Here is a 23,296-nt window from a genome sequence, read left to right as displayed (position 1 = left end):
TATAATTTCTAACGAGATTTAAATAGTATGATAATGTTCAAAATTTATTGGGGAAATTATAGTAAACTCTATTGTATTTGGTATAATTATATAGATTTTTTCCTTGTTCGGGAAATTATATATTTTTTTATTTAATAATTGCAATCTATTAATTTTCATTATATTTTATGTGGTGAGCTAATAAAAAAAATGTCTTTGTGAATTATGAATTAGAATTTTATTTATGTTTTAAATTTTTTGATGGAACTAAAGGGAAACATAAATTACAAATTTTCAAATGTTTTCGTTCCTATTGTTCTTTTGATTCTTTTATTTTTTATTTTCAAATAATACATAATTTTATAAGATGCATTAATTAATTTTTAAATGATAAAATTATGTTAATTATTAGTGCATGATTGTATTTTTAACCAACCGACATCAATCAGTTGTATATAGTGGAGTAGAGCAGAGAAGGCAATAACAATAATTTGAAAGAGGAGGTCCAAGCTCATATACCAAGCGCCTCCAAGTGGGTTTTATCTAAAGCTTCATTTCTCTTTTGTGGTAGTCGTCCCTGACTGTATTGAGGATACCCATATTTGTTTGAAGATCACTGCGGGCCAAGTGCTCGATCAAATGCCTGAACCGGTCAAATGAATTGCTACAGTCTCTGCTTACAGAGATACCAGCGTCACTGCCACTTGGATGAAACCAGAAGAAACCATGGAGCCTGAAACAACGTTGCAGCCTCTAAAAAACATCGTGCCAGCGGCGCAGAACAACATAAACGCCAAATTCATACTTCTCGACAAAGGCAGAGTAACACTTGAAGGACAATACAAGACTTGCCTTGCGCTTGTTGCGGACGAGACGGCGGCAGTGCACTTTCAGTTGTGGGGCGACGAGTGCGACGTTTTCGAGCCTGGCGACATCATTCTATTGACGAACGGCATATTTTCCTACAGTCGCAACAATCTCGTTTTGAGGGCCGGTAAAAGGGGGAAAGCACAGAAAGTGGGGGAATTTACATTGGCCTTCGTGGAGACACCCAATTTGAGTGAGATACGGTGGGCACCTCACCCTAATGACTCCAAGAAGTATGTGCAGCAGGCTGTGGTTTCTCCACATTCCCGTATTTTCATCCCTCCGCGTTGAAGGTGCTCCTGATTACTATGTAGAGTTTTAATGGTCTGTTTGTGTGTTTGATGTCCACTATTTAGTAATAGAAAACGGAGTTCTCCTTCTTACCCGCTTATCCGTTTGAAACTTGGACTTGTTCTTTAGTAGGTCTGTCCAATGACTTCATTTAGGAATTTGGCTCAGTTATGCAGAATTGTTAAGCTTGTCGAAATGGTGTTTTCTAGAATATGGATTGATGGAAACAAAACCTATGATATTGTGTTTGAGACAGATGCGCTAAATTATACTAAACTCTGATCTCTTTTACATAATCAAATTAATGGATATGGTTAAGTATTTTTCTCAATTTCTTGGTTTCTTATTGGTTTAGCATTTTGCTCGTCTTTTAGTTGCAGATCGTCTTTCTTTGGCACAATATGAGTTCTGCTTCAGTTTATAACTTTACTCATCATTGCGGTGCCAGTTTCCTGCTTCATGCACATTTCTCCAGTTTCTGAAGTGATTATTCTTTCTTTTAAAACTCACCTCTTTATTTCGTTTTTCTCAACGTTTGTATAGAGTTCTGTTTGCTATTGCTTTGGTTGACTCAGGGTCCATGAATTTCTGCAAGCAGATTTACCCAAGTTTTACAACTCTTGACGAAGTCTTCAATCTGCTGAAATGTCTGTACACACTTTTTAGCTCCTTGATTAAACTGCATTTCTAATAGTGAAATACTTGTGAAACCTGGAAACCCCAGAATAATTTTTTATTCAAGAAAGTAAACATGGCCCTTCAATCCATAAAACCTGCTTGAAACTGATTGTTTAACCCTCAAACATCAGATCACCTTCCAATTTTCTAGCCCACTCCTTGAATCACTGCTCGGAAAGCTTAAGCCGATTTCTCGGCTGAGGTATGAACCTTTCCTATTTATTCAATATGCAAAAGCTAACATCAAATTAGCATGCAGATCTTCAGCTTTGGTCATCCTCTTTCTACTTTTCTTCTCCATTTCGTCTATGAATTAAGTTAATGCTCTGACTGGGTTTGTTGTTGATGAAGCCCCTTCTTCTATTTTCATGGCATTCAGAGCGAGGCCGATCTTATGGAGCAAAAAGGATAATAGTTTCTGTTAATTTTGCTGAAGAATTACATTTTTAAAGTTTTTCATCTCTCTCCGTTGATGAGACTTCCAATACTGTGTTGCAGTTATTGTTTCAATTGCAGAAAAATTTTGTTCATCCTGTATTTCTCATGATAGGTATACCATATCTCTTTGCTTTTTGACATGGTAGCAAGAAAAATTTTCCCTATTTGTTTCTTACTTGTAGCTCTTTCATTATTTCTTCTTCATATTGCTGTGCTGTGGAATATTATATTTTGATATTTACATATTTGTTTTCTTCATAATAAGAACTCACGAACTTGCTGTTATAGGCCAGGTTGCTTTCATTATTTGTTTTTTCCTCTTTCATCTATGAGTTAATGCCGTGACCTTATTAATACAAGCGCTTGTTGATAAACTAATAACTTTATATATGGTTAAAATGATAAATAAAGATGATATAAACGTAATGCTGTCCAAAAGGGGGAATTTATTAAACTTCAGTCAACCATGACAAAGGCAACAACAGATTAAACCCAAACATGCCTAGAAATCTTGAGATGTTCTTTTGGCCTCTTTCTCCCTCTCTAAAATGCTCGCCGGAAAAAGATTCTGGTGAATTTTTGGTACCACTCCAGCACTTGGAATGATAACATTCCCGTACAGCTTGGTTAACTCCTCATCATTTCGCACTGCCAGTTGTATATGCCTTGGTGAAATCCGGTTCTTCTTGCTCAGCCTTGCCTGATTCCCAGCAAGCTCCAACACCTGTATCAAGGAAATTAACGGATCAACCAAAGCCCAAATTTATATCTTTTAGAAGATATGAGGATAAGTGGGATTTATCTGATGCAAAACATTGCCTCATCAGCTAGGTATTCAAGAACAGCAGCTAGGTACACAGGGGCACCAGCATTGACTCGCTCGGCATACTTTCCTTCCTTGAGGAATCTGGCGATCCTGCCAACAGGGAATTCAAGGCCAGCCTTTGCGGAACGTGAGACGGATTTGGAGGCCTTGGACTTTCCTTTCCTACCCTTGGTTGAAGGCGATGCGGCGGAGCTCATCTTTTGATTTCTATTCAGGGTTTTGAAAACCCTAACAAAGGAATGAAATTATCGAAAATGAGGGTGTGGCTATGAAACAGGGTATTGGTGAGTTTATATAGAAACTATCGAAGCGGTGGTGGTGGGGTCAGGTGGGTTCTGATTTGTTGATTTTCTGTTGCACGGATCGATGACATGGCAATGAAATATTTTGGATTTTGAGTTTTGAGTTTGGTGAATATTTTTGGCGCGTTAAAGAAGAAAGGTAAGTTAGATTTGGTGAAATTTAAGTTAAATTTGCGAAACATTTTGGCGGTTTGTAGAAGTCTAAAAGCTTCTATTTTTCTAATTAGGACTTCTTTTAAGCCCATCCCAGTAAAGAAGATTTGTTGCGTGCTCTATGGTTCTTGCAGCTATCGCATTACTTGTCCATTAAATATCAGCATTTACTTATTTGTTTGGCGTATATGTACCCTTTGTAATATGTTCTGTGAAGATGAGACTGTCTAATCGCAGATTGGGTTGTTTCCGGAACTGCATTTCCATTTTTCTCTACTGACTTAGTCTTTGGACTTATGTACTCCAGAAGTATATCCTGGGTGTCATAAAGGACTTTGAAGTTATATCATCTGCATTGTTTGTCAACTGGATGCAGGGCCAATGATTAAAAAGGTGCTAGAAGTGTATGTTAAACTAAAAACGTAACTGCAACTTGTTTGGTTGGTATATTGTGCTTTTGGCAGTGTTAAGTGTGCCAGTATGCTTTAGGAGGTGACATACTGTTTGGATTTTGAACTATAAATCATGTTGTTGAATAAGTGCAAGTAGCATGTTTTCTTATGTACATTTTCTAATGGGGCAGTGGTTATTGTGCCTATGGAGCATACACTTTGCCATCTTGTTGCATGATAAACTGATTTTTTCTGCTGGTAATATTGTGCAAGGGCTGTAGGTTGTGAATGATTTTCAGCATCCTAGCTGTTCTCATATTTTTTGTGGACTGGAGGTCTACTGAACATATAGTATATCCTTCCACTTTTTATCTGTGATGAATTGGCATTAAACTGAATCCAGAATTCACACAGATTATATGTTATCTGTATGTGATAATGATGCCTTTTTATCTTCTATTTTATTGTATTTTTATAACGTATTGTGCATGTGACATACCTATATTCTTAAACATGAACTACTGTACGCATAACAAAAGTCCTGAGTATACATATTTCTGAATCTTTTCTATGTCAACTTTTGTCGTCGCATTTGTGGCCTATCCCTTTATGCTTAATCAATATATTAGTGCAGCCTGATTGGATCAGGAACTATGAAAAGAAAAATTGCTACTTATCATAAGTGCTCAGAGCATTTTGTGGATGGTCAACTACTTTTGCTGAGATCCTAGTTTCCCACTTTCTCCTAGAGTAAAACTGCAGTTTGGTTAAGTTGATGTATTCAGGAAAGGCAAAACATTGTTTGGGTAATGCTTTTTGTTGGCGAGGATTGGCTATTGTTCCAGAAATCAAGTCATCCCCTCCCACCCCCTCTTCAGTCGGAGGCATGAATGTTTAGATAATTATGCATGGTTCTCTATTATAAACCCTTTCGCAGCTCAGTGCTGTTTTTACAAGTAGCATATTCCCAGCTGGCTGCTTCATGTTGGATTCTGGTTTCTTTAGGTGCTCAACGTTCAAAGATCTACAAACTCGTTTGAGATGACCAAAGTTCACTGCCAATATATGATATCACTCTCTGATCTTCATCTACAATGCTTTCTGAACTTCATGTAAAGCAAGGCAGGAAATTTGTTGGGAGATGGATTTTCTGGTGCGTCAAGAAGCTTGTCACATACCTTTGTGCTGTTCATTGAAGATTTCTACAGTATGGTCAATGATACAGTTGATTGATTATTGATTCATGGGTTGAAGTATTGTTGATTTTGACTCTATATCAATGAAAAGCATAATGTAAAAATGCATATTCCTACGAGTAGTAACAGCTAGACTGCGAGGTGATCTGCGTTGCAAAGTGTTCTGTTCTGTAGCCTTGAGCACTATTTCTGCCTATATTGGCAATTGCCTTGCTACTTCTTACTAATGCACAAACAAAAAGCAAAAGAAGATTAGAGATAGTTGAAAGTTGAGGAAAAGATAAATGCCTGAGTATGTATTAATCTCATTCGTAGCCACAGGAACGAAAAAGAATACTTTCAGGTGGAGATGCGGGGGATCGAACCCCGTGCCTCTCGCATGCAAAGCGAGCGCTCTACCATTTGAGCTACATCCCCGGCACGTCTGCTAGATAGTTACTCCAAAGTTAAATATGTGCGCAGAACATTACAATCTCTAGACTTGGATCACTGGAGGGTGTTCGTGGCGTATTTACTTATCACGCGATTATATCGAGGCCCCCAAAATTAACATGAATAGGCTTCATATAGGAGAAACGAAATACTGCGACCCACATTCATCTACAATTCTTCAAGTTCCATTTATACTAACAGTGGCCTACAGTTGCTCTTTCTCCATAAATATAACAAGGGAAGAACATAGATTCGTCTCACTAAATTCACTATAAACTGGAGGTAATGCAGCGTTGATCAAATGCTCATCTTCTAAACAGGTAATGCAGTGAACGATTACAATCAAAAGAAAGACTCTGACCCCAGCCTATCAGAGTTATTAACTTATTCATCCGAACACCAACAAGATCAACACAAATTCGCATATCATTTAAAAATTAGGATGTTAAGGAGAATACTAATATGTAGAAGCTGCAACCGATTATATAAACCCAACCAAGCAACCATACTACGCCATAAAGCAACAGTTAGGTTTATACAAACAGCAGAGGCTGGAAGGGATAAATGAAATTTGTACAATAAAACCTCAGCTTCTCGACAAAACTTCAGATGAATAAAGTAGGAAAATGACGATTAATGGCTGCAGATATTTAGAAAGAACGAAGGAAGAGATTATCATTCATTCCACCAAAGCAGAATCCGGGTTTGACAAGGACCAAACTTCATCACAAACGAAAAAATGATCCAACCCTTTACAAAGTATACCCATCAATCCAGCCGTCTAATTAACGGCAAAAGTCCTAAAACTCTTGAGACGCAGAGCCAATCTCTTTGTCCCTTCCTCCAGCCTTTTTAGGCAACAAATTCTGGTGAATGTTCGGCAGAACACCACCATTAGCAATTGTCACATTGCCCAACAGCTTGCTTAATTCCTCATCATTCCTCACCGCCAATTGTATGTGTCTGGGCACAATCCTGTTCTTCTTATTGTCCCTCGCCGCATTTCCAGCAAGCTCCAAAACCTGACAAAGAAAACGAATTACAATCAATTAGGATCTAATCAACCAATCGGTAAACCAGCATATCAAAAACTAGTACGCGTATGGACGAGGCAAGCAAAACCAAATCCAAAATACGCCAAATCAATTGAATTTACGGAATAGAAGAAACTCACCTCAGCAGCGAGGTATTCCAGAACAGCAGAGAGATACACTGGTGCACCGGCACCAACACGCTCAGCATATTTACCGGCTTTAAGAAAACGAGCGATTCTGCCGACGGGAAACTGGAGGCCAGCCTTGGAGGAACGCGAAACAGATTTGGAGGACTTAGGCTTGCCTCTGCCACCTTTGGTTGCTGCGGCGGCGGCGGAACTCATCTCCCAATACAGTTAGTAGCGATTCAAAAACCCTAGAAATTACAGGAAACCGTAATCTGCACAGATTTGGAGCGGAGAGATCCTACACAAAGACGGAATGAATGTGTGTGTGTCAGAGAGCCTTATATAGAGAGTAAAGCCTGATTTTGATTGGCTGATAGAGTGGAGCGAGGATCGCCAGCGTGGCATTGTATAAGTGGAGCGAATACTCAAAACGATTTTGAAATTTTTGACTTTTGGAAAACCATTTTCGCGCCTTAAAAACGAAACATTATTCACATTCAGCTTACAAATTTACAATTCATCTTATTTCTAAGAGATAATTACGCTCCTTTTTCTTAGAATCTAACATAATTATATATACATTTCATATAGTTTGAAAATTATATCTAACATTTTTTAGGTTTGCTTCCGTCCGACAAAAATGAAGCAAATTTCAAAAGCGTTAAATCTATTTTTTTTTTCAAACCACAGAATCCACATATAATTATACTGAACTTTAGGAAAGAAAGTATAATTGTTCCTATTATTAATTAGGAAAAATTCGAACACTTATAATAAGAGTACACAACCATTTAAAAAAAATTATTGATTGATCATGTCATGTATTTCGAAATCGAACATACAAAATTCACTTTAGTTATTTTATTCTTGACCAATAAACTAAAACAAAAAGGTTTGAATCATCAATTAACAGCTCAATTATGGCGCTCATTTTACCTAATTGTTTAGTTCATTATTATTCTAACCTTTAATGCTACCATGATGTTGTTTTTTTCTATAAAAAAAAAGTGATGATGAAATAATCAAATTTTTTATAGCACCATAAAATAAAAAAGATGGTTCTTACATAAACATATATTTTATGTAAATATATAAAAGTAGAGACGGAAGAGTGAAGTTGAATTATTTGAGTGTAATTTATTGGTAAATGATTTTAAAGTGAACTCATCAACTATAAACTTATTTCAAGATTTAGTATCCCTAATATTTCAGGTACAATACAATTTGTTTATTCTAAACTAAACTTAGGTCAAGTAAAAATTTCAATTAACATTTATGGGTTTATCCACTTTCTGAAACACTTTCTTGTACTTCAATCCAAATCCCAAAGAACAGTTTTGTATCACAAACAGAAGGTTGATTAAATTTCTCCAACATTTTCAAGACTGAAACCAAAATTTTTCACCAGAAATGGTAAATAAAAGCTTAATCTGTCTCTACAATTTTACTATTTGCTACTTTCAACTGCTAGCAAAATGAATCAGAAATAGAGAAGAGTTGGTAAATATTCGTGATCATGTCAACCAAATGCCCACAAACTTTACATCATGATCATATCAACAAAATATTCATTTTCTTCTGAAATGACGATTCCAAGTTCCAACCACCAAAACAACTACTAAACTAGATATCTAAGAAGAACCTAAGCGCAGATACAACTAAAATTCTTGAGAAACAGATCCGCCTTCACCCTTTCCTTTACCAGCACCTGTCTTCTTCGGCAGAAGATTCTGATGAATATTAGGCAACACGCCGCCGTTCGCGATTGTAACAGATCCGAGCAGCTTGCTCAACTCCTCGTCATTCCTCACAGCCAGCTGAATATGCCTCGGAATAATCCGATTCTTCTTGTTATCCCTCGCCGCATTTCCAGCGAGCTCCAAAACCTAACATACAAAAAAACGCAACATCAAAACAGACATCCAAAAGAGAAGAAGGTCAATTGAGAGACACATTATCGAACTCCGCACACCTCGGCGGCGAGGTACTCGAGGACGGCGGAAAGGTAAACTGGCGAGCCAGACCCAACACGTTCAGCATAACGGCCTTTCTTGAGGAAACGGGCGATTCGGCCAACGGGGAACTGGAGGCCGGCTTTGGATGATCTAGAGACTGCCTTGGATTTAGCCTTGCCCCGGCCTCCGACGGACTTCGTTGCCGGAATTTGTTCACCCATGATCTCTGGAGAAATTCTTTTATTTTTCTGGAGTGATTCTGAGATTTGAATATGCTTACAAGAGTTCGGTTGAGTTGTGTATGGAAATGGAGGCGAGCGACGATTATATAGGATATCATCTGTCTTCTAATTGGTGGATTTGTGCTTCACGTGGATTTCCATCGTGGCATCGTAAGTTCTCGATCCTGATTGGTTAGTTGGTGGTTACAGAGGATTGCCAACGTGGCTGTTAAACTCATTTCCCGCTTCTTTTAAAGAATCCTCAAGTCTGAAAATAGCGCGGCCCATCAATATCCATTATTGGGCCACTGAGATTATTAATGGGCTTGATAAAGGCCCACAATGTCTAAAATGGGCCTGTTCTTAAAATCTCTCGGCCCATAAATATTCATTATTGGGCCACCCAGGTTGCAAATGGGCTTGTCAGAGTCCAACAATGTCTAAAATGGGCCTCTTCTTAATTACTCGGCCCATTAATATTCATTATTGGGCCACCCAGATAGACTTGACTTCAAGCCCAACAAATTTTAAATTGGGTCTGACCTTAAAATCTCGCTGCCCATTATATCCATTATTGGGTCGCCCCGGTCGCTAATGGGCTTGACCGAGTCAAATAAGGTCTAAACTGGGCCTGTTCTTAAAATTGCGCGGGCCATAATTATTAGGCCACCCAGAATCCAATGGGCTTGACCAAAAGCCCGTCGTGGCATCGTAAGTTGTTGATCCTGATTGGTTTGTTGGTGGTTACAAAGGATTGCCACCGTGGCTGTTAAACTCATTTCCCGCTTCTTTTAAAGAATCCTCAAGTCTGAAAATAGTGCGGCCCATCACTCTCCATTATTGGGCCACTAAGATTATTAATGGGCTCAGTACAGGCCCAACAAGGTCGAAAATGGGCCTGTTCTTAAAACCACTCGGCCCATTAATATTCATTATTGGGCCGCCCAAATTGCCTTGACTATTGACCTTAAACTATCGCGGCCGGCTGACTATATCCATTATTGGGCCACCCAGGTTGCTAATGGGCATGACCGAGTCCAATACGGCCCATTAATATTCATTATTGGGCCACCCAGATTGGCTGGGCTGTTGGGTCTGAGCCCAATAAGGTCGCCTGTTCTTAAAATTGTGCGGCCCATTATTAACAGGCCACCCAGAATGCCAATGGGCTTGACCAAAAGCCCAACAAGTTAAAAATGGGCTTATTCTTAAAATCGTGCGGCCCATTGCTCTTCCCTATTGGACCACTGAGATTGTTAATGGAAATGACTAAGAAGAGGAACAAGTCCTAAAATGGGCCTGTTCTATATAAATTGGGTTTACCTAGGATGTTTTCGACCCAATATTAAAACCTCAATATTCTCCTCTGAGGCCCACAACTCAATATTGTTATGTTTCTCTGATTGAGAAGATTGTTATTATTATTAATAAAAGCGTAAGATAAGAGGGATCATACGGATAATCAAAATTAATAATATCCATATGCCACATTCTTAGACAAAATATTAAAAAAAGTTTATTGATTTTTAAATGCAATTAAGCCCTTAATAAATTATGTTTATATAACAAAAACTGCAAAAGAACAATACATGAAGATACATTTTTCTTTTCCCTATTGTAAACATGAATGACTTCATTGTATTAAAATATTATTCAAATTCAACACATATATTTTCATAAATTATACACAACGAACATCCTCCAATATTATGGAACTCTCATTAATCTGTTGCGATCAAAACTATTGAAATTTAATGATTATTCTCATGAAACAATAATCTTTGTAATAATCGACACTTTTATTTTATATACCGATTGAATGGGTAGTTGAAGCTTTTACAATAATTTTTAGTATATAATAAATGTTAATTTGAAAATCTGTAAGCATTTGGCTGATGAATCAACCTTCTAATTGATATACATAAGTTTGACTTACTGGGTTTGGGGTTTAATATGTTGGCTGGCTTATTACATTGGCATCTGAAAGGACTAAGATTCCTTATCTCCCACAATTCCTAAGTTTGAGTTTTGGTAGCAAAAAGTGTAATTTTGTCTTTAGCAATGTCTGAAAATGGGATCTGTGACTGTGGAACCATTTAAACCATCTTTATTTTACCACCAACTCTAATTAGAGCTGAAGCAAAATCAGGCACTGAAAGAGACTTTGATATTTTTAAAACTTAAATTTGCCTAACAAGGACAAGGAAATTTACATGAGATCAAGAATGGAATAGTTTTATTTTATTAGTCAAACTTGTACAAAGTATTTCTTTATCATCGTTAATAAGATAGCACGTATTTGTATTTGAATTTGAATATAAACTATGTTAGATGTTGAGTTGAATTAACGGGACTTTCGGTTGAAATATATTAATAAATCCACTTAATCATATACTTATATATATAAGAGATTTAATAATAACAATAATTAGGTAAGCAAAAAGTGGAGTTTTGTTTCTAGCTATGTAAGCATGAAATGACATTACAACTAATTCATGCATTATTTTAGAGATGGGAGAAGTATTGAATTTTGGATGAAAGAGACTATAATTGTTAATAATCTTCAAATAATTGACTCACTCACATGTTTGAGCAAGATAAGTTAACTTTGAATTATTGGAAGAGTCTGGTTAGTGCTTTGAATAGTATACTTCATCTTTGATTCTTTGGAATTTTTAATCCATAAAAACTTTAAATGCTCAATTCGGATCACAAAATCCCCATGAATTCGGATGTACATGAATCAGCAACCATGGAGTCGGACAAAATGCAATTCTAAGACCATACAAAAACATACAACACTGCAAGAAAAATCACCAACTGTACATAGAGAGACAGCAAAAGACTAACAAAAAGGCCTAAAACCATGGTACGTTTGTCAAGATCTAATCCATTTCTTTCGCTTGGTCTAAAGGGATCACAAGAGAAGGATGGTTCTTGAGACACTCAAAGTCACAGGGCAACCTCCCTTTGAGGCTCTTGAGGTTGGCTTTAGCCCCACGGGACAAAAGATAAACGGCAACCTCCACATTTCCGGCCTCAACTGCCCGTAGAAGAGGCGTATAGCCCCAGCCATCGACAACATCAACACGAGCTCCTTGGCTAACCAAAACCTTCACACTTTCAATGTTCCCTTTGAATGCTGCTCTGTGCAGAGGAGTCCAACCGTTTTGATCCCTTCCGTTAATGTCAGCCCCTTGATCCAGGCAACTCTTGATCGCATGCACGTCGTCTATTCTTGCAGCTCTCTGCAACAGGTCCCCTAAGCATAAAGAATCGTATAGGTCCGAGTTGCCCCTTTCGACTGCCAAGGCAAACGCAGTCTGGCCTTCTTTAGTGACCGCGTATTTTGAATAAACCAAGTGGTTTAGCAAGAACTCTACTGCCTCAAAATGGCCTTCTTGTGCAGCATAATGGAGGGGACTCCAGCCAAAACAGTCCGTGCTATCGACATTGCTCCCTACTGAAACAAGAAACTGCATGGCTTCAACTTGACCATGAATTGCTGCAAGGTGAAGGGCTGTTTGGCCCCGAGAATTTACTGAATCCAAGTCGATATCCATGTAGCTGAGACAGAGAATCTCCAGTATGTCAACCTTGTTCATAGCCGCGGCAACGTGTAAAAAACGGTCAATCATGTTATCGATTACATAACCAGATTGAATCAGGACTTGCACAGCATCAGCTTTTCCTGACTTCACAGCCAAGGACATTATGGACTCTCCCTCCGGATCCCTATCATTAACATCAGCTCCGGCCTCAATCAGGGCCGAAATGAAGTGGGAATTCCCATTAATAGCAGCCACGCTGAGCAAAGAAGTGAGCTGAGATTCATCACAGCAAGAGATTGCCTTTGAGAAAACAGAATTGATGTATATGGTCTCAAATGAAGACGTGAGCAGAAACTCCGCAGCCTGTGGCCCGACAAAGTGGATAGGGAGAGTTGCATCCTTGAATATGTGCGGCCCTGGCTTGGAGAAGAGGCGACGGAGATCATCTTGATGGGCTTTTCCAGTGGGAAGAGTGGACGATCGTACTAGAATTGTGGCCGGAGGAGTGGAGAGAGGAGGCTGATCAAATGGCTTGTTCAGTTGGATAAGGAATGATGAAGTTGAGAGAGGTGGGAGAATAGAGAAAGGTTGGTGGAAGGAGAGGATTTGTGGGTTGGAAGTTGTGAGGGAAATGGCCACAGGCATGGCGTGCATCAGGTTGGTTAGCTTGAAAGTCTGGCTACACTTTACGCCTCTGTTGAAGAACAAGTCGACCGTCTGCACGTCGGGTTTGATTAGCCTGTCCATGATCTCCAAGTTGGTTGATCTTGATCACGATTTGCGGAGGAGAGAGTGGTGTTTATTATGGAGTTGGTTGTTTCTGTTTGGTATGTACTATGACTTTGTGTTATAAATGGCAGTGTGTTTGTGTATCAAGATTTGGCCTGTTTTTGATGGTGGATGAATTGAGAAAATTGAAAAACTGAGGAAGATACCTTTAGCCCAACTTGAGGAGGGAAAAGTACATGCAGCTTTTCAACTTATTGTGAGAAAAAGGATGGAGAAATCCAATTTCATTCAGGAAAATTCTGACCCACTTCGGTTCAAACTAAAATAATTATATGATAAGTGCAATATATTTGTTGTGTGATTGGTGTAAACTTCGAAAAAGTGGTCAATCATACAACAAAAACAATGTTTTCTTCATTTTATATTGAGCAGCCTGGCTGTTTTTCTCCATTGTTTATGAATTTTGGGGACTTGCCATTTTCCTTTCACCTACGTGGTTCCAAGACTTTGATATTTTATAGTTGGGTAAATTATCTTTTAAAATTTTGCTATAATTAAAATATTCTTTATTGTTTGTAAATTTAAAATTACCCTGACAAATACCTCATTATAGGAGATGGATATTTGTTAGGTATTTATAATTTTAGGGGATATTCGTAATTTTTTGAATAACGAGTGATTATTTATAATTATCGCAAACCTCAAGAGAACCCACTATAATTTACCCTTTATAAATTTTACAAGTTTCAGGACATTGTCCAACTTGATCACCACAACCATTCAAATATGCAAAAAATTATATTTTCTGCAGGATAAAGCACTGTAAATTATAAGATAAGATTAGCCCATGATCAGTATATAGGGATAGAGTGGTAATTAAATTGATATTCACAAGTTCATTCCTACATATGTGATTGATTTAAATAAAAAAAAATGAATTACGCATTCTATAGGAATATTTATTTCTCTTAAGAAAAGAATTAGCGATTATATGGGGAACGATTATTTTTATTTTCTTAATAAAATTATCAAAATGACTGCATAATATAAACCAAAACAAAATCTACGTTGATCTTCGCATTCCATTCATCTTTCAGTTTCCTCATCATTTTCTAACTATCAAAATTAGCAGATAAATTTTATTGACTCTTTACTTTTTCTACATCTTATCGTATGATCACTCATTAATTCATAATTTCGTAAAAAATTAAAACCCAGCATAAGTATTTGAAAAGATATGTATTTGAGCAGCTCCACATGGCCCAAATAAAAAGGCTTTATTTTTGTTGGGCCTATACCTTATTTTGTGTACAAATTTGGGCTTAAATATGTGGGCCTGGGCCGAGTCAGTTGGGATCCTCAATATTTTAAAACTCGAATCATTGATAGAGTTGGAAGATCGATGGGGTCAAGGGTTATTGGTTCAATTGTTGGAGAAATTATGATCGAATTAGTGATGTCATAATTATGTTATAATAAAAAAATAATATATAAAAGGATAATATAAAATGCAAAAATATAATTTTTTTTAGTTAATGAGGAATTATAAGTGCAACAAAATCTGATAGTAAAATCAATATATTAAAATTTTTAGACCAAGAATAAAAATTGAATAATTGTGTAATAGCAAAAATAACAAACTATTTACCAGTATAATTAAGCTATAACTAAATTTTATTTTCAATAACTAGTTAGCATCCTCCATTCTTAAAATAATATATAAATCATATTCTATCAATTATGATTTAATTAGCAACTTAGGTAATCAAATAATTATTATAATATAGGTGTTGGTTTATTGGTACTTTTTCTTAATTTCATATGAAATGTCATGGATTCAGTTTTAAATTGTATCAAATTTTGAAATTTTTAAAAAATTTCATGAATCAGTCAATTGGGTTTTGTTCAATGAACAATTTGACCAATTATAAAAAATAGAACGATTTTAAGAGGTTAGTCCGATTTTGTGAACTAGATCATACTATTTTATGGATCGAGCGACGATTCTACTAATCCAATCAAGTGGTCGGGACTGGATTTTGAAGGAAAAAAATGCAATGTTACTTTCCTATAATGTTACAAATGTGTAAATTACCCCCTTATAAAAAAAAATAACAATGTAAGGAGTGGATCGATCTCCGGCACAATTACAACACGTTACACAGTTACAGAAATTAACAATAACTTAATATTACAGGCTTTCCTATAACGAATTACAAGTAATCTAAGGAATAGCACAACAGAAACCAGAAATAAACCAGAAACAATAAGATAACAATAAACGGGGTCAAAGACAACTGTAAGGCTCAGGAGCCGTAAAACCCAAGGCCTACACAAGGCCAAAGGTTGAGCACCTCACTGGTTGCTCAAATCACACAAGCCACTCAGGCAAACCGAACCACAAAGGTTCTATTTCAACCACAAAGGAGAATGCCACAAAGGCTTTAAGATAACCACGGAGGCTTATGCCACAAAGGCAATATCAGAGTATCAGAGAGACAGGAGAAGAGAGAGTTCGGTTTTCGGCTTATCCCCACGAACCAAAACAGACCAGCCATATAAACGGGCTGTCCATTAATGGCCGGGAAACGGCCATTATTGGGAAGGGGAGGTTACACAGGACTCCAGGGGTTATGGGAAGAACCCGAAGAGACGAGAGAGACCAGGGTTCGGGAGGGAGAAGGAAGAGGCAGAAATGAGTTAGGGTTTGACCGAGATTAGGTATAAATATGTAGGGTCAATGGGTCGAACCTTTTGTGGGTCGGGTCAAGAGAGTAAGTGGCCCACAGGGCCATGTGTGATTTGGCCGTCCGAAGTGAGGGCCCATCACCTTTGGTTTGGGCCAAATTTTCCCAACAATTTCCACCTTGGTCCAAACCAAGGTGGTGGGTTTCAGGCTTTCATCATCGCCTAAAGGATGGTCCCTGCAAGAAAGAAACTGGTTACAGAATAACAGTTCAGATATTAAGTATATCAAGACAGCTTTTAAACTTTTCCAAAGATAAGCTTTTAGTGCCCATATCAGCAGGATTATCAGCAGACTTTATTTTTTCAAGATTTATCAAACCTTTATTTATCACATCTCGAATGAAGTGGTACCTTACGTCTATATGCTTAGTCCTATAATGAAAAACTGGATTTTTGCAAAGTTGGATGCTTGACTGACTATCAGAGAAAACAGTGAGTTTTTCTTTTAGAAAACCAATTTCTGAAAGTAATCCTTTTAACCAAATGGCTTCCTTTATTGCCTCAGTAGTGGCAATATATTCAGCCTCAGTGGTTGAAAGGGCCACAATGTTTTGTAGCTGAGACTTCCAGCTTATACATGCATCACATAAAGTAAAAATGTATGAAGTAGTAGATTTTCTGCTATCTCTATCATTTGCATAGTTAGAATCTACATACCCAACAAGTTTAGCTCCATTAGGACTTTTTGAAAAGTTTATACCAAGTTTCTTAGTACCATTAAGATATCTTAAAAGATGTTTCAAGGCTTCCCAATGGGGTGAGCCAGGGTTTGACATATACCTACTCAAGCAGCTAACAGAATAAGCAATATCAGGTCGGGTACTAACCATTAAATACATGACAGAACCAATAGCATTAGAATAGGGCACTTTATTCATCTTTTCTTTTTCAGAATCAGTTTTTGGACACTGATCCTTACTTAACTGGAAGTGAGCAGCAAGAGGCACAGAAGAAGGTTTAGAAGTTGACATAGAAAACTTTTCAAGAATACTTTGAATATAAGGTGTTTGATTTAAGAAAATAGATGAATTGGACCTATTTCTTTCAATGTTCATTCCAAGTATCTTTTTAGCATCTCCTAAATCCTTCATTTCAAAAATTTTACACAAATTTTTCTGTAACTCTTTAATCATGCTTAGACAAGAGCTGGCAATTAACATGTCATCTACATATAGGACAAGAAAAATAGGCACATTATTGACATACTTAAAGTACAGGCAAGGATCATATGCACTGTTTTTAAATTCTAAGGAATGCATAAATTGATCAAACTTTTTGTTCCATTGCCTAGGAGACTGCTTAAGTCCATATAGAGATTTTTTAAGCAAACATACAAGATCAGAATTTTTCTTGTCAACAAAGCCATAAGGTTGAGACATATAAATCTTTTCATCAAGGTTTCCATGCAAAAAGGCAGTTTTTACATCCATTTGTTTAAGTTCCCAATTAAATTGAGCAACCAAAGCAAGCAGAATTCTTACAGTAGTAAACTTAACTACGGGTGAGAAGATTTCAGTATAATCTATTCCTTCTTTTTGTGTAAAACCTTTAGCTACTAATCGAGCTTTAAACCTTTTCTTGTTATCTTCTTCTTTTACTTTGAAAACCCATTTGCAGTCAATCACAGAGACATTTTCAGGTTTAGGAACTAAGACCCATGTTTTATTTTCTTTTAAAGCTTTAATTTCATCATGCATAGCAGACAACCATTCTTTTGAATGTGGGTTTTCTAAAGCTTCCTCATAAGAATTTGGTTCAATATTCTCAGCATTTAGAGCTAAGTGGTAGTCTCTTAGTCTAGTAGGAATTCTACGTTGCCTAGGTACCCTATCTCTTACTAGTTGGTAAGAGTTTTCAGAGTTGACTTCATTTTCTATTTCATTATGATCTTCTTGATTTTCTTCTCTATCTCCTAAATCTTCCCCTTGTTGGTTATCTAGGGTGTTAGGTTCCACCTTATTAAAGGTATTTTCAATGTTATAATTCTCAGTGGTTTTAGAAGCAGTGTTCAAGCAAGGCATTTCAGACTCATTGAAGATTACATCTCTACTTACAACTACTTTAAAACCTGGTTGGTTTCTTAACCACAATCTGTAACCTTTAACACCTATTGGATAACCAATAAATACACATTTTTGGGACCTAGGATCTAATTTATCACCATTCACAAGACAAAAAGCAGAACATCCAAAAATGCGAAGAGAAGATAAATCAACATCAGTGTTAGACCATAATTTTTCAGGGATGTTTCCAAACAAAGGCACAGATGGTGATCTATTTATTAGATATGCTGCAGTTAACAGTGCTTCACCCCAAAAAGTTTTAGGTAATCCTGAACTTATTAAAAGACACCTGACTTTATTCAGCAAGGTCCTATTCATTCTTTCTGCTACACCATTCTGTTGTGGGGTATAGGGTGTAGTTTTATGTCTTTTAATGCCATACTTTTCACAAAGTTCAGAAAATTGTTTATTACAAAATTCTAATCCATTGTCAGTTCTCAAAGCTCTAAGTTTAAAACCTGTTTGATTTTCAACTAAATTTTTCCAGCTTTGAAACTTCTCAAAAACATCAGATTTTTGTTTCATAAGAAACACAAAGACTTTTCTGGAATAATTGTCTATAATAGAAAGAAAGTATTTATTACCACCATGTGTGCCAATATTTGCAGGACCCCACACATCTGCATGCACGTAATCTAATATGCATTTTGAAGAAGTGGGAACGGGATATGAGGAGGTAGGAAAACTGACTTTATGCTGTTTTCCTAGAATGCATTCATCACAAAAATTCAAAATGGTAGGTTTATCATGCAGAAATCCATTTTTATGCAGCAATTCAAGTCCTTTTAAACTTATGTGCCCAAGTCTTTTATGCCACAAATCAGATTTGGAAATTTCAGACACATTTCCAGAGAATAAATCATATTGAACCTTGCAAAGATAGAGATTTCTTTTCTTTTCAGCTTTAAAAATGGTTAAAGACCCTTTGGTGATTCTCATTACCCCTTTACCCCATCTCCCTTCCAACCCATCTTCTTCAAGGGCTGAACAAGATAATAAGTTATGGGCAAGGTCTGGTACATATCTAACACCTCTAAGGGTAAGTTTAGAACCATTTTCAAATTTCAGAAAAATATCTCCAAAACCAAGAACATCACAAAGTTTCTGATTTGCCATAGAAACAGATCCTAACTTCTCTGTTTTAAAATTCATCAAAATATCTTTATAAGGAGTCATATGAAAAGTACACCCTGAATCTACAAGCCATTCAAACTTATTAGAATTATCAACAAGGTTAGTTTCAGAAATCATATAAACTTCATCAGAAGTTTCTTCAGAAACATTTGCAGAGTCATTTTGGTTATTCTTTTTTGGTTTCTTACAATCTTTTATGAAATGTCCTCTACCCCCACAATTATAACACTTATAATCCTTTTTATCATTTCTTTTATTATGATTTTTACTCCTAGATGGACTTCTTCCCCTGCTTCTACTACGGCTTTTACTATGTTTTCTGTATTTATGATTTTTATCACTATCATTACTCCTAGACTTAGTTCTTCCCCTTGCAAAGTTTACCTCATTACTATTGGTACTAGGAGCATTTGTTTTTAAGTCCATTTCTTTTGATTTTAAGCCACTAATAACAGTTTCTAATGACACATTATCACGGCCATATTTTATTGCTGCCTTAACATCACTATAAGACTCAGGTATAGCATTTAATAAAACAATAGGTGTATAATCATCTATGTTTTTATCTCCAGTTAATTTAATGTCCTGAACTAATTTAGTAAATTCATCAATATTTTCTTCAATATTTTTAGAAATATCAAGTTTATACCTAAAAAATTTTTCTAACAGAAAAAGTTTGCTAGGAAGTGAAGTTTCAGTAAAGAGTTCCTCAAGTTTATTCCAAAGTTCTTTAGCCGAATTCTGTTTTCCAACTTTCCTAATTACAGAATCAGATAAATTTAAGATAATAGAACTGTAAGCATACTCATCATTTTCAAGCCGTTTTTCTTCAGAAACTGTTTCAGAATATTTTCCATCGATTGCTTTAAAAACCTTTTGTTGTATTAAGATACCTTTCATTTTTTGCTGCCATATACTAAAATCAGTTTTACCATCAAACGGTTGTAAATTATAACCAGACATTTTCAGCAAGTTTCACAGTACACAGTGTTCTCAGTTCAAAAGATAGGAGCAGATATTAAACAGCAGAGAAATCCCCAATCACAGAAATAATTACAGAACAGGAATTAAAAGAAAAAATTTGCAGGGGCCTTCACTACGCCTCCACTAGATACCCGACGGCTTCTCGAGCCCGGCCAAGGGAGGTGAGTAGGGAAGGGGTTGGGACACTGGGACCGGTATTTAAAGAGTTAAGAGTTGAAGCGAGTTTACCGTTTTGGCTTTTCAAGCCAGAGACACCCCCTGGTGCTCTGATACCACTGTAAGGAGTGGATCGATCTCCGGCACAATTACAACACGTTACACAGTTACAGAAATTAACAATAACTTAATATTACAGGCTTTCCTATAACGAATTACAAGTAATCTAAGGAATAGCACAACAGAAACCAGAAATAAACCAGAAACAATAAGATAACAATAAACGGGGTCAAAGACAACTGTAAGGCTCAGGAGCCGTAAAACCCAAGGCCTACACAAGGCCAAAGGTTGAGCACCTCACTGGTTGCTCAAATCACACAAGCCACTCAGGCAAACCGAACCACAAAGGTTCTATTTCAACCACAAAGGAGAATGCCACAAAGGCTTTAAGATAACCACGGAGGCTTATGCCACAAAGGCAATATCAGAGTATCAGAGAGACAGGAGAAGAGAGAGTTCGGTTTTCGGCTTATCCCCACGAACCAAAACAGACCAGCCATATAAACGGGCTGTCCATTAATGGCCGGGAAACGGCCATTATTGGGAAGGGGAGGTTACACAGGACTCCAGGGGTTATGGGAAGAACCCGAAGAGACGAGAGAGACCAGGGTTCGGGAGGGAGAAGGAAGAGGCAGAAATGAGTTAGGGTTTGACCGAGATTAGGTATAAATATGTAGGGTCAATGGGTCGAACCTTTTGTGGGTCGGGTCAAGAGAGTAAGTGGCCCACAGGGCCATGTGTGATTTGGCCGTCCGAAGTGAGGGCCCATCACCTTTGGTTTGGGCCAAATTTTCCCAACAAACAATATACCCCATGTGTTTTTAGGTGATAAATTGCAATATTTTAAAAAATACAAAAAATAAATTATTATTTTTTCAGAAGAGAATAATTAATCCTTTAAAATATGAGACAGTGTATTCTTGGAATTGCATTGGGTTTCAGAAATTATGATGTGGTTGGGATTAGTTACATTACATCCAAACTCTAGTCACTGTCTATGTTCCCGTCATGGCAGTCGTCACTCCATCCCCATCATGGATGGAGTTGTTACACGTTCATGGATATGCGTATGCCTTCATTCTACTCTTATTTACACCTACACTTGTTTCTCTACTCTTTTTAATAAATTAAATTACTCTATAGTCTTTTTTTTAATAAAAAATAATTAATAATTTTAATATACTGAAGAAATTACATAATTATAAAATGAGAAAGTAGTTTTATTACTTTAAATTCTATAATAAATATTGATGGTGATTGAGGTCCAACACCAACATTCTAGGATGTATATATTTTTATTCAGCGTCTAACCCGACTTGATGATGTCATCACACAATTCAATCGTCCAATCTTTCTTGTATTGACGGCTGTAAGTGGATCACGTCGCTCTGACGTTGTTTGTGGCCCGTAATTATCCCCATGCCATGGACAAGTGATTTATACACTCATTTAATGTACTCACCATTATTCTTAAGCCCACGGTGTCTAATTTACTGGTTTAGGTATTCGGAAAGTGTAACTAACCCAAGATATTACAAATGAAAAAGTTATGGACAACTTAAAAGGGTTTAATAAGAAGAGGTAAGTGTATAAGTTGTGGAAATTAAAGTAAAAGCAAAAAGAAGAAGGAAGGAAGAAAAGGGATGTCATGGGAATCTCAAGAGTTACATACATATAGATGTGAACAAATGGGTAATGGGTAATGGGGGAATGGAAAAAGTCAAAAGAAAAGGATTCCCATACACTCACACCAACTTCTAGTTATCTATGTTATTGATAGGAAGAAGAAAGAGGAAGACGATTTTGCCGTAACTAGAAACGCGACATAAACAATGTCAAGGCAGGTATTGCAATTTGCAGGAAGCAACGTGGGGGTAGGGGTAGTAGGGATGTTAATAATATTGGACGGTGGTCAGAACAAGATAATGAGAGAGAGAATTAAGAGGGAGGAGGGAGGGGAGGCAGGTTGACGCGTAATTGTTGTTAGTTTTTCTGACTCCCTCTTTAATGCACTGTAATAATAAGACATCAAATTGTCCGGGAATGCACATCACCCTTCATTCATGCACTTGCATTTTGAATTAATTAAGAAAGGGGAGGGACAGGCACACCTTAATTGTTTGGGCTCAAGTGGCGAAGGGGATGGAAATAGAAAAGAAAGTAAGAAAAAAGGGACAAAAGGAAAAAGACAAAGGAGGAACAGTAGGAGTGAGAGGTCCAAAAATGAAGAGATGAGTAATGAGTGAAGGTGTTTTTCCAGTTGGTGGGATTCACCCCTTTTGCACAACAAGCCAAACCCTGTTCCCACTTCTTGACCTAACACACTACACGCCAATTTCTCTCTATGTCCCACCCCTCCCCTTTTTATGCTTTCTTTTTTATTATCAATACTATTTCATTTCAAATGTATTAAAGGACAAGTGTAGGGGGGAGGCCTGGAGGAGGAGGTGGAGCTATCACATTCATGCCAATATGTTTGGTGCGGTGCGTGTGGGTGTGGGTGTGGCACATGCTTAGCCACCTCTATATACGACAATCAATCACTACAAAATTCCCCAACACTGTCCCTTCATTCCTTCCTCAATACAAACAACTACTATTATTATTCCAACTAATTAATTATCTACCTCAACTACACTCTTCACTATTTAACTCCTTATTTTATTCTTATTATTATATTGATGATTGTTAAATTGAGATAATTCGAGAGGCTTCAAATCACCTAAAAGAAATAAAGAGAAATTCAAGACCACATAAATCTTAAAAGAGTCAGCAAACCTTATTCAAGTGCCAAATCCACATAGTACTATATGTTCCACATCACCCAAAAATTTGTTCAAATAGATAAATTTCAATCGCCAAAACTAGGACATGTGATAACAAAAAAGGTTGAGCTGGAGACATCCTTATGCAAAGGTAATCGCATGTCTGCACATAAAGGAACCCTACTCGATAAGGAAGGCCTCCAACTGAATCGTA

The 23,296-nt window shown here is 37.0% G+C and overlaps 4 protein-coding genes, 1 non-coding gene and 1 pseudogene across 5 annotated transcripts; 1 reads left to right on the top strand and 5 right to left on the bottom strand.

The window, feature by feature from the left end:
• The first annotated feature begins 408 nt into the window (after positions 1–408).
• LOC105163203 (Nucleic acid-binding, OB-fold-like protein) lies at positions 409–1,468 on the top strand. Its single transcript, XM_020695125.2, has one exon. The coding sequence runs from the start codon at positions 688–690 to the stop codon at positions 1,135–1,137; it is 450 nt and encodes a 149-aa protein (XP_020550784.1). The 5' UTR covers positions 409–687; the 3' UTR covers positions 1,138–1,468.
• Positions 1,469–2,679: 1,211 nt separating this feature from the next.
• Positions 2,680–3,434, bottom strand: LOC105163204 (putative histone H2AXa). Its single transcript, XM_011081466.3, has 2 exons — positions 3,073–3,434; positions 2,680–2,977 (listed from the first exon to the last, which is right to left on the bottom strand). The coding sequence occupies exons 1-2, from the start codon at positions 3,274–3,276 to the stop codon at positions 2,756–2,758; spliced, it is 426 nt and encodes a 141-aa protein (XP_011079768.1). The 5' UTR covers positions 3,277–3,434; the 3' UTR covers positions 2,680–2,755.
• A 2,032-nt stretch (positions 3,435–5,466) lies between these two features.
• On the bottom strand, positions 5,467–5,539 carry TRNAA-UGC (transfer RNA alanine (anticodon UGC)). Its single transcript has one exon. It is a non-coding gene; the product is annotated as a tRNA-Ala (tRNA).
• A 664-nt stretch (positions 5,540–6,203) lies between these two features.
• LOC105163205 (histone H2AX) lies at positions 6,204–7,029 on the bottom strand. Its single transcript, XM_011081467.3, has 2 exons — positions 6,729–7,029; positions 6,204–6,576 (listed from the first exon to the last, which is right to left on the bottom strand). The coding sequence occupies exons 1-2, from the start codon at positions 6,930–6,932 to the stop codon at positions 6,355–6,357; spliced, it is 426 nt and encodes a 141-aa protein (XP_011079769.1). The 5' UTR covers positions 6,933–7,029; the 3' UTR covers positions 6,204–6,354.
• A 1,184-nt stretch (positions 7,030–8,213) lies between these two features.
• LOC105163206 (histone H2AX) lies at positions 8,214–8,973 on the bottom strand. The gene is made up of 2 exons (XM_011081468.3): positions 8,689–8,973; positions 8,214–8,602 (listed from the first exon to the last, which is right to left on the bottom strand). Exons 1-2 carry the CDS (start codon positions 8,890–8,892, stop codon positions 8,375–8,377), a joined length of 432 nt encoding a protein of 143 aa, XP_011079770.1. The 5' UTR covers positions 8,893–8,973; the 3' UTR covers positions 8,214–8,374.
• Positions 8,974–11,599: 2,626 nt separating this feature from the next.
• On the bottom strand, positions 11,600–13,385 carry LOC105163356 (protein VAPYRIN-LIKE pseudogene; annotated as a pseudogene).
• Between the last annotated feature and the right edge of the window lie 9,911 nt (positions 13,386–23,296).

This window comes from Sesamum indicum, linkage group LG6 (assembly GCF_026168435.1).
Source record: "Sesamum indicum cultivar Baizhima isolate 11 linkage group LG6, ASM2616843v1, whole genome shotgun sequence".
NCBI classification, from domain to species: domain Eukaryota; kingdom Viridiplantae; phylum Streptophyta; class Magnoliopsida; order Lamiales; family Pedaliaceae; genus Sesamum; species Sesamum indicum.
The sequence above is the reverse complement of the archived record's forward strand: the minus strand, read 5'-3'. Positions and strand labels throughout refer to the sequence as shown.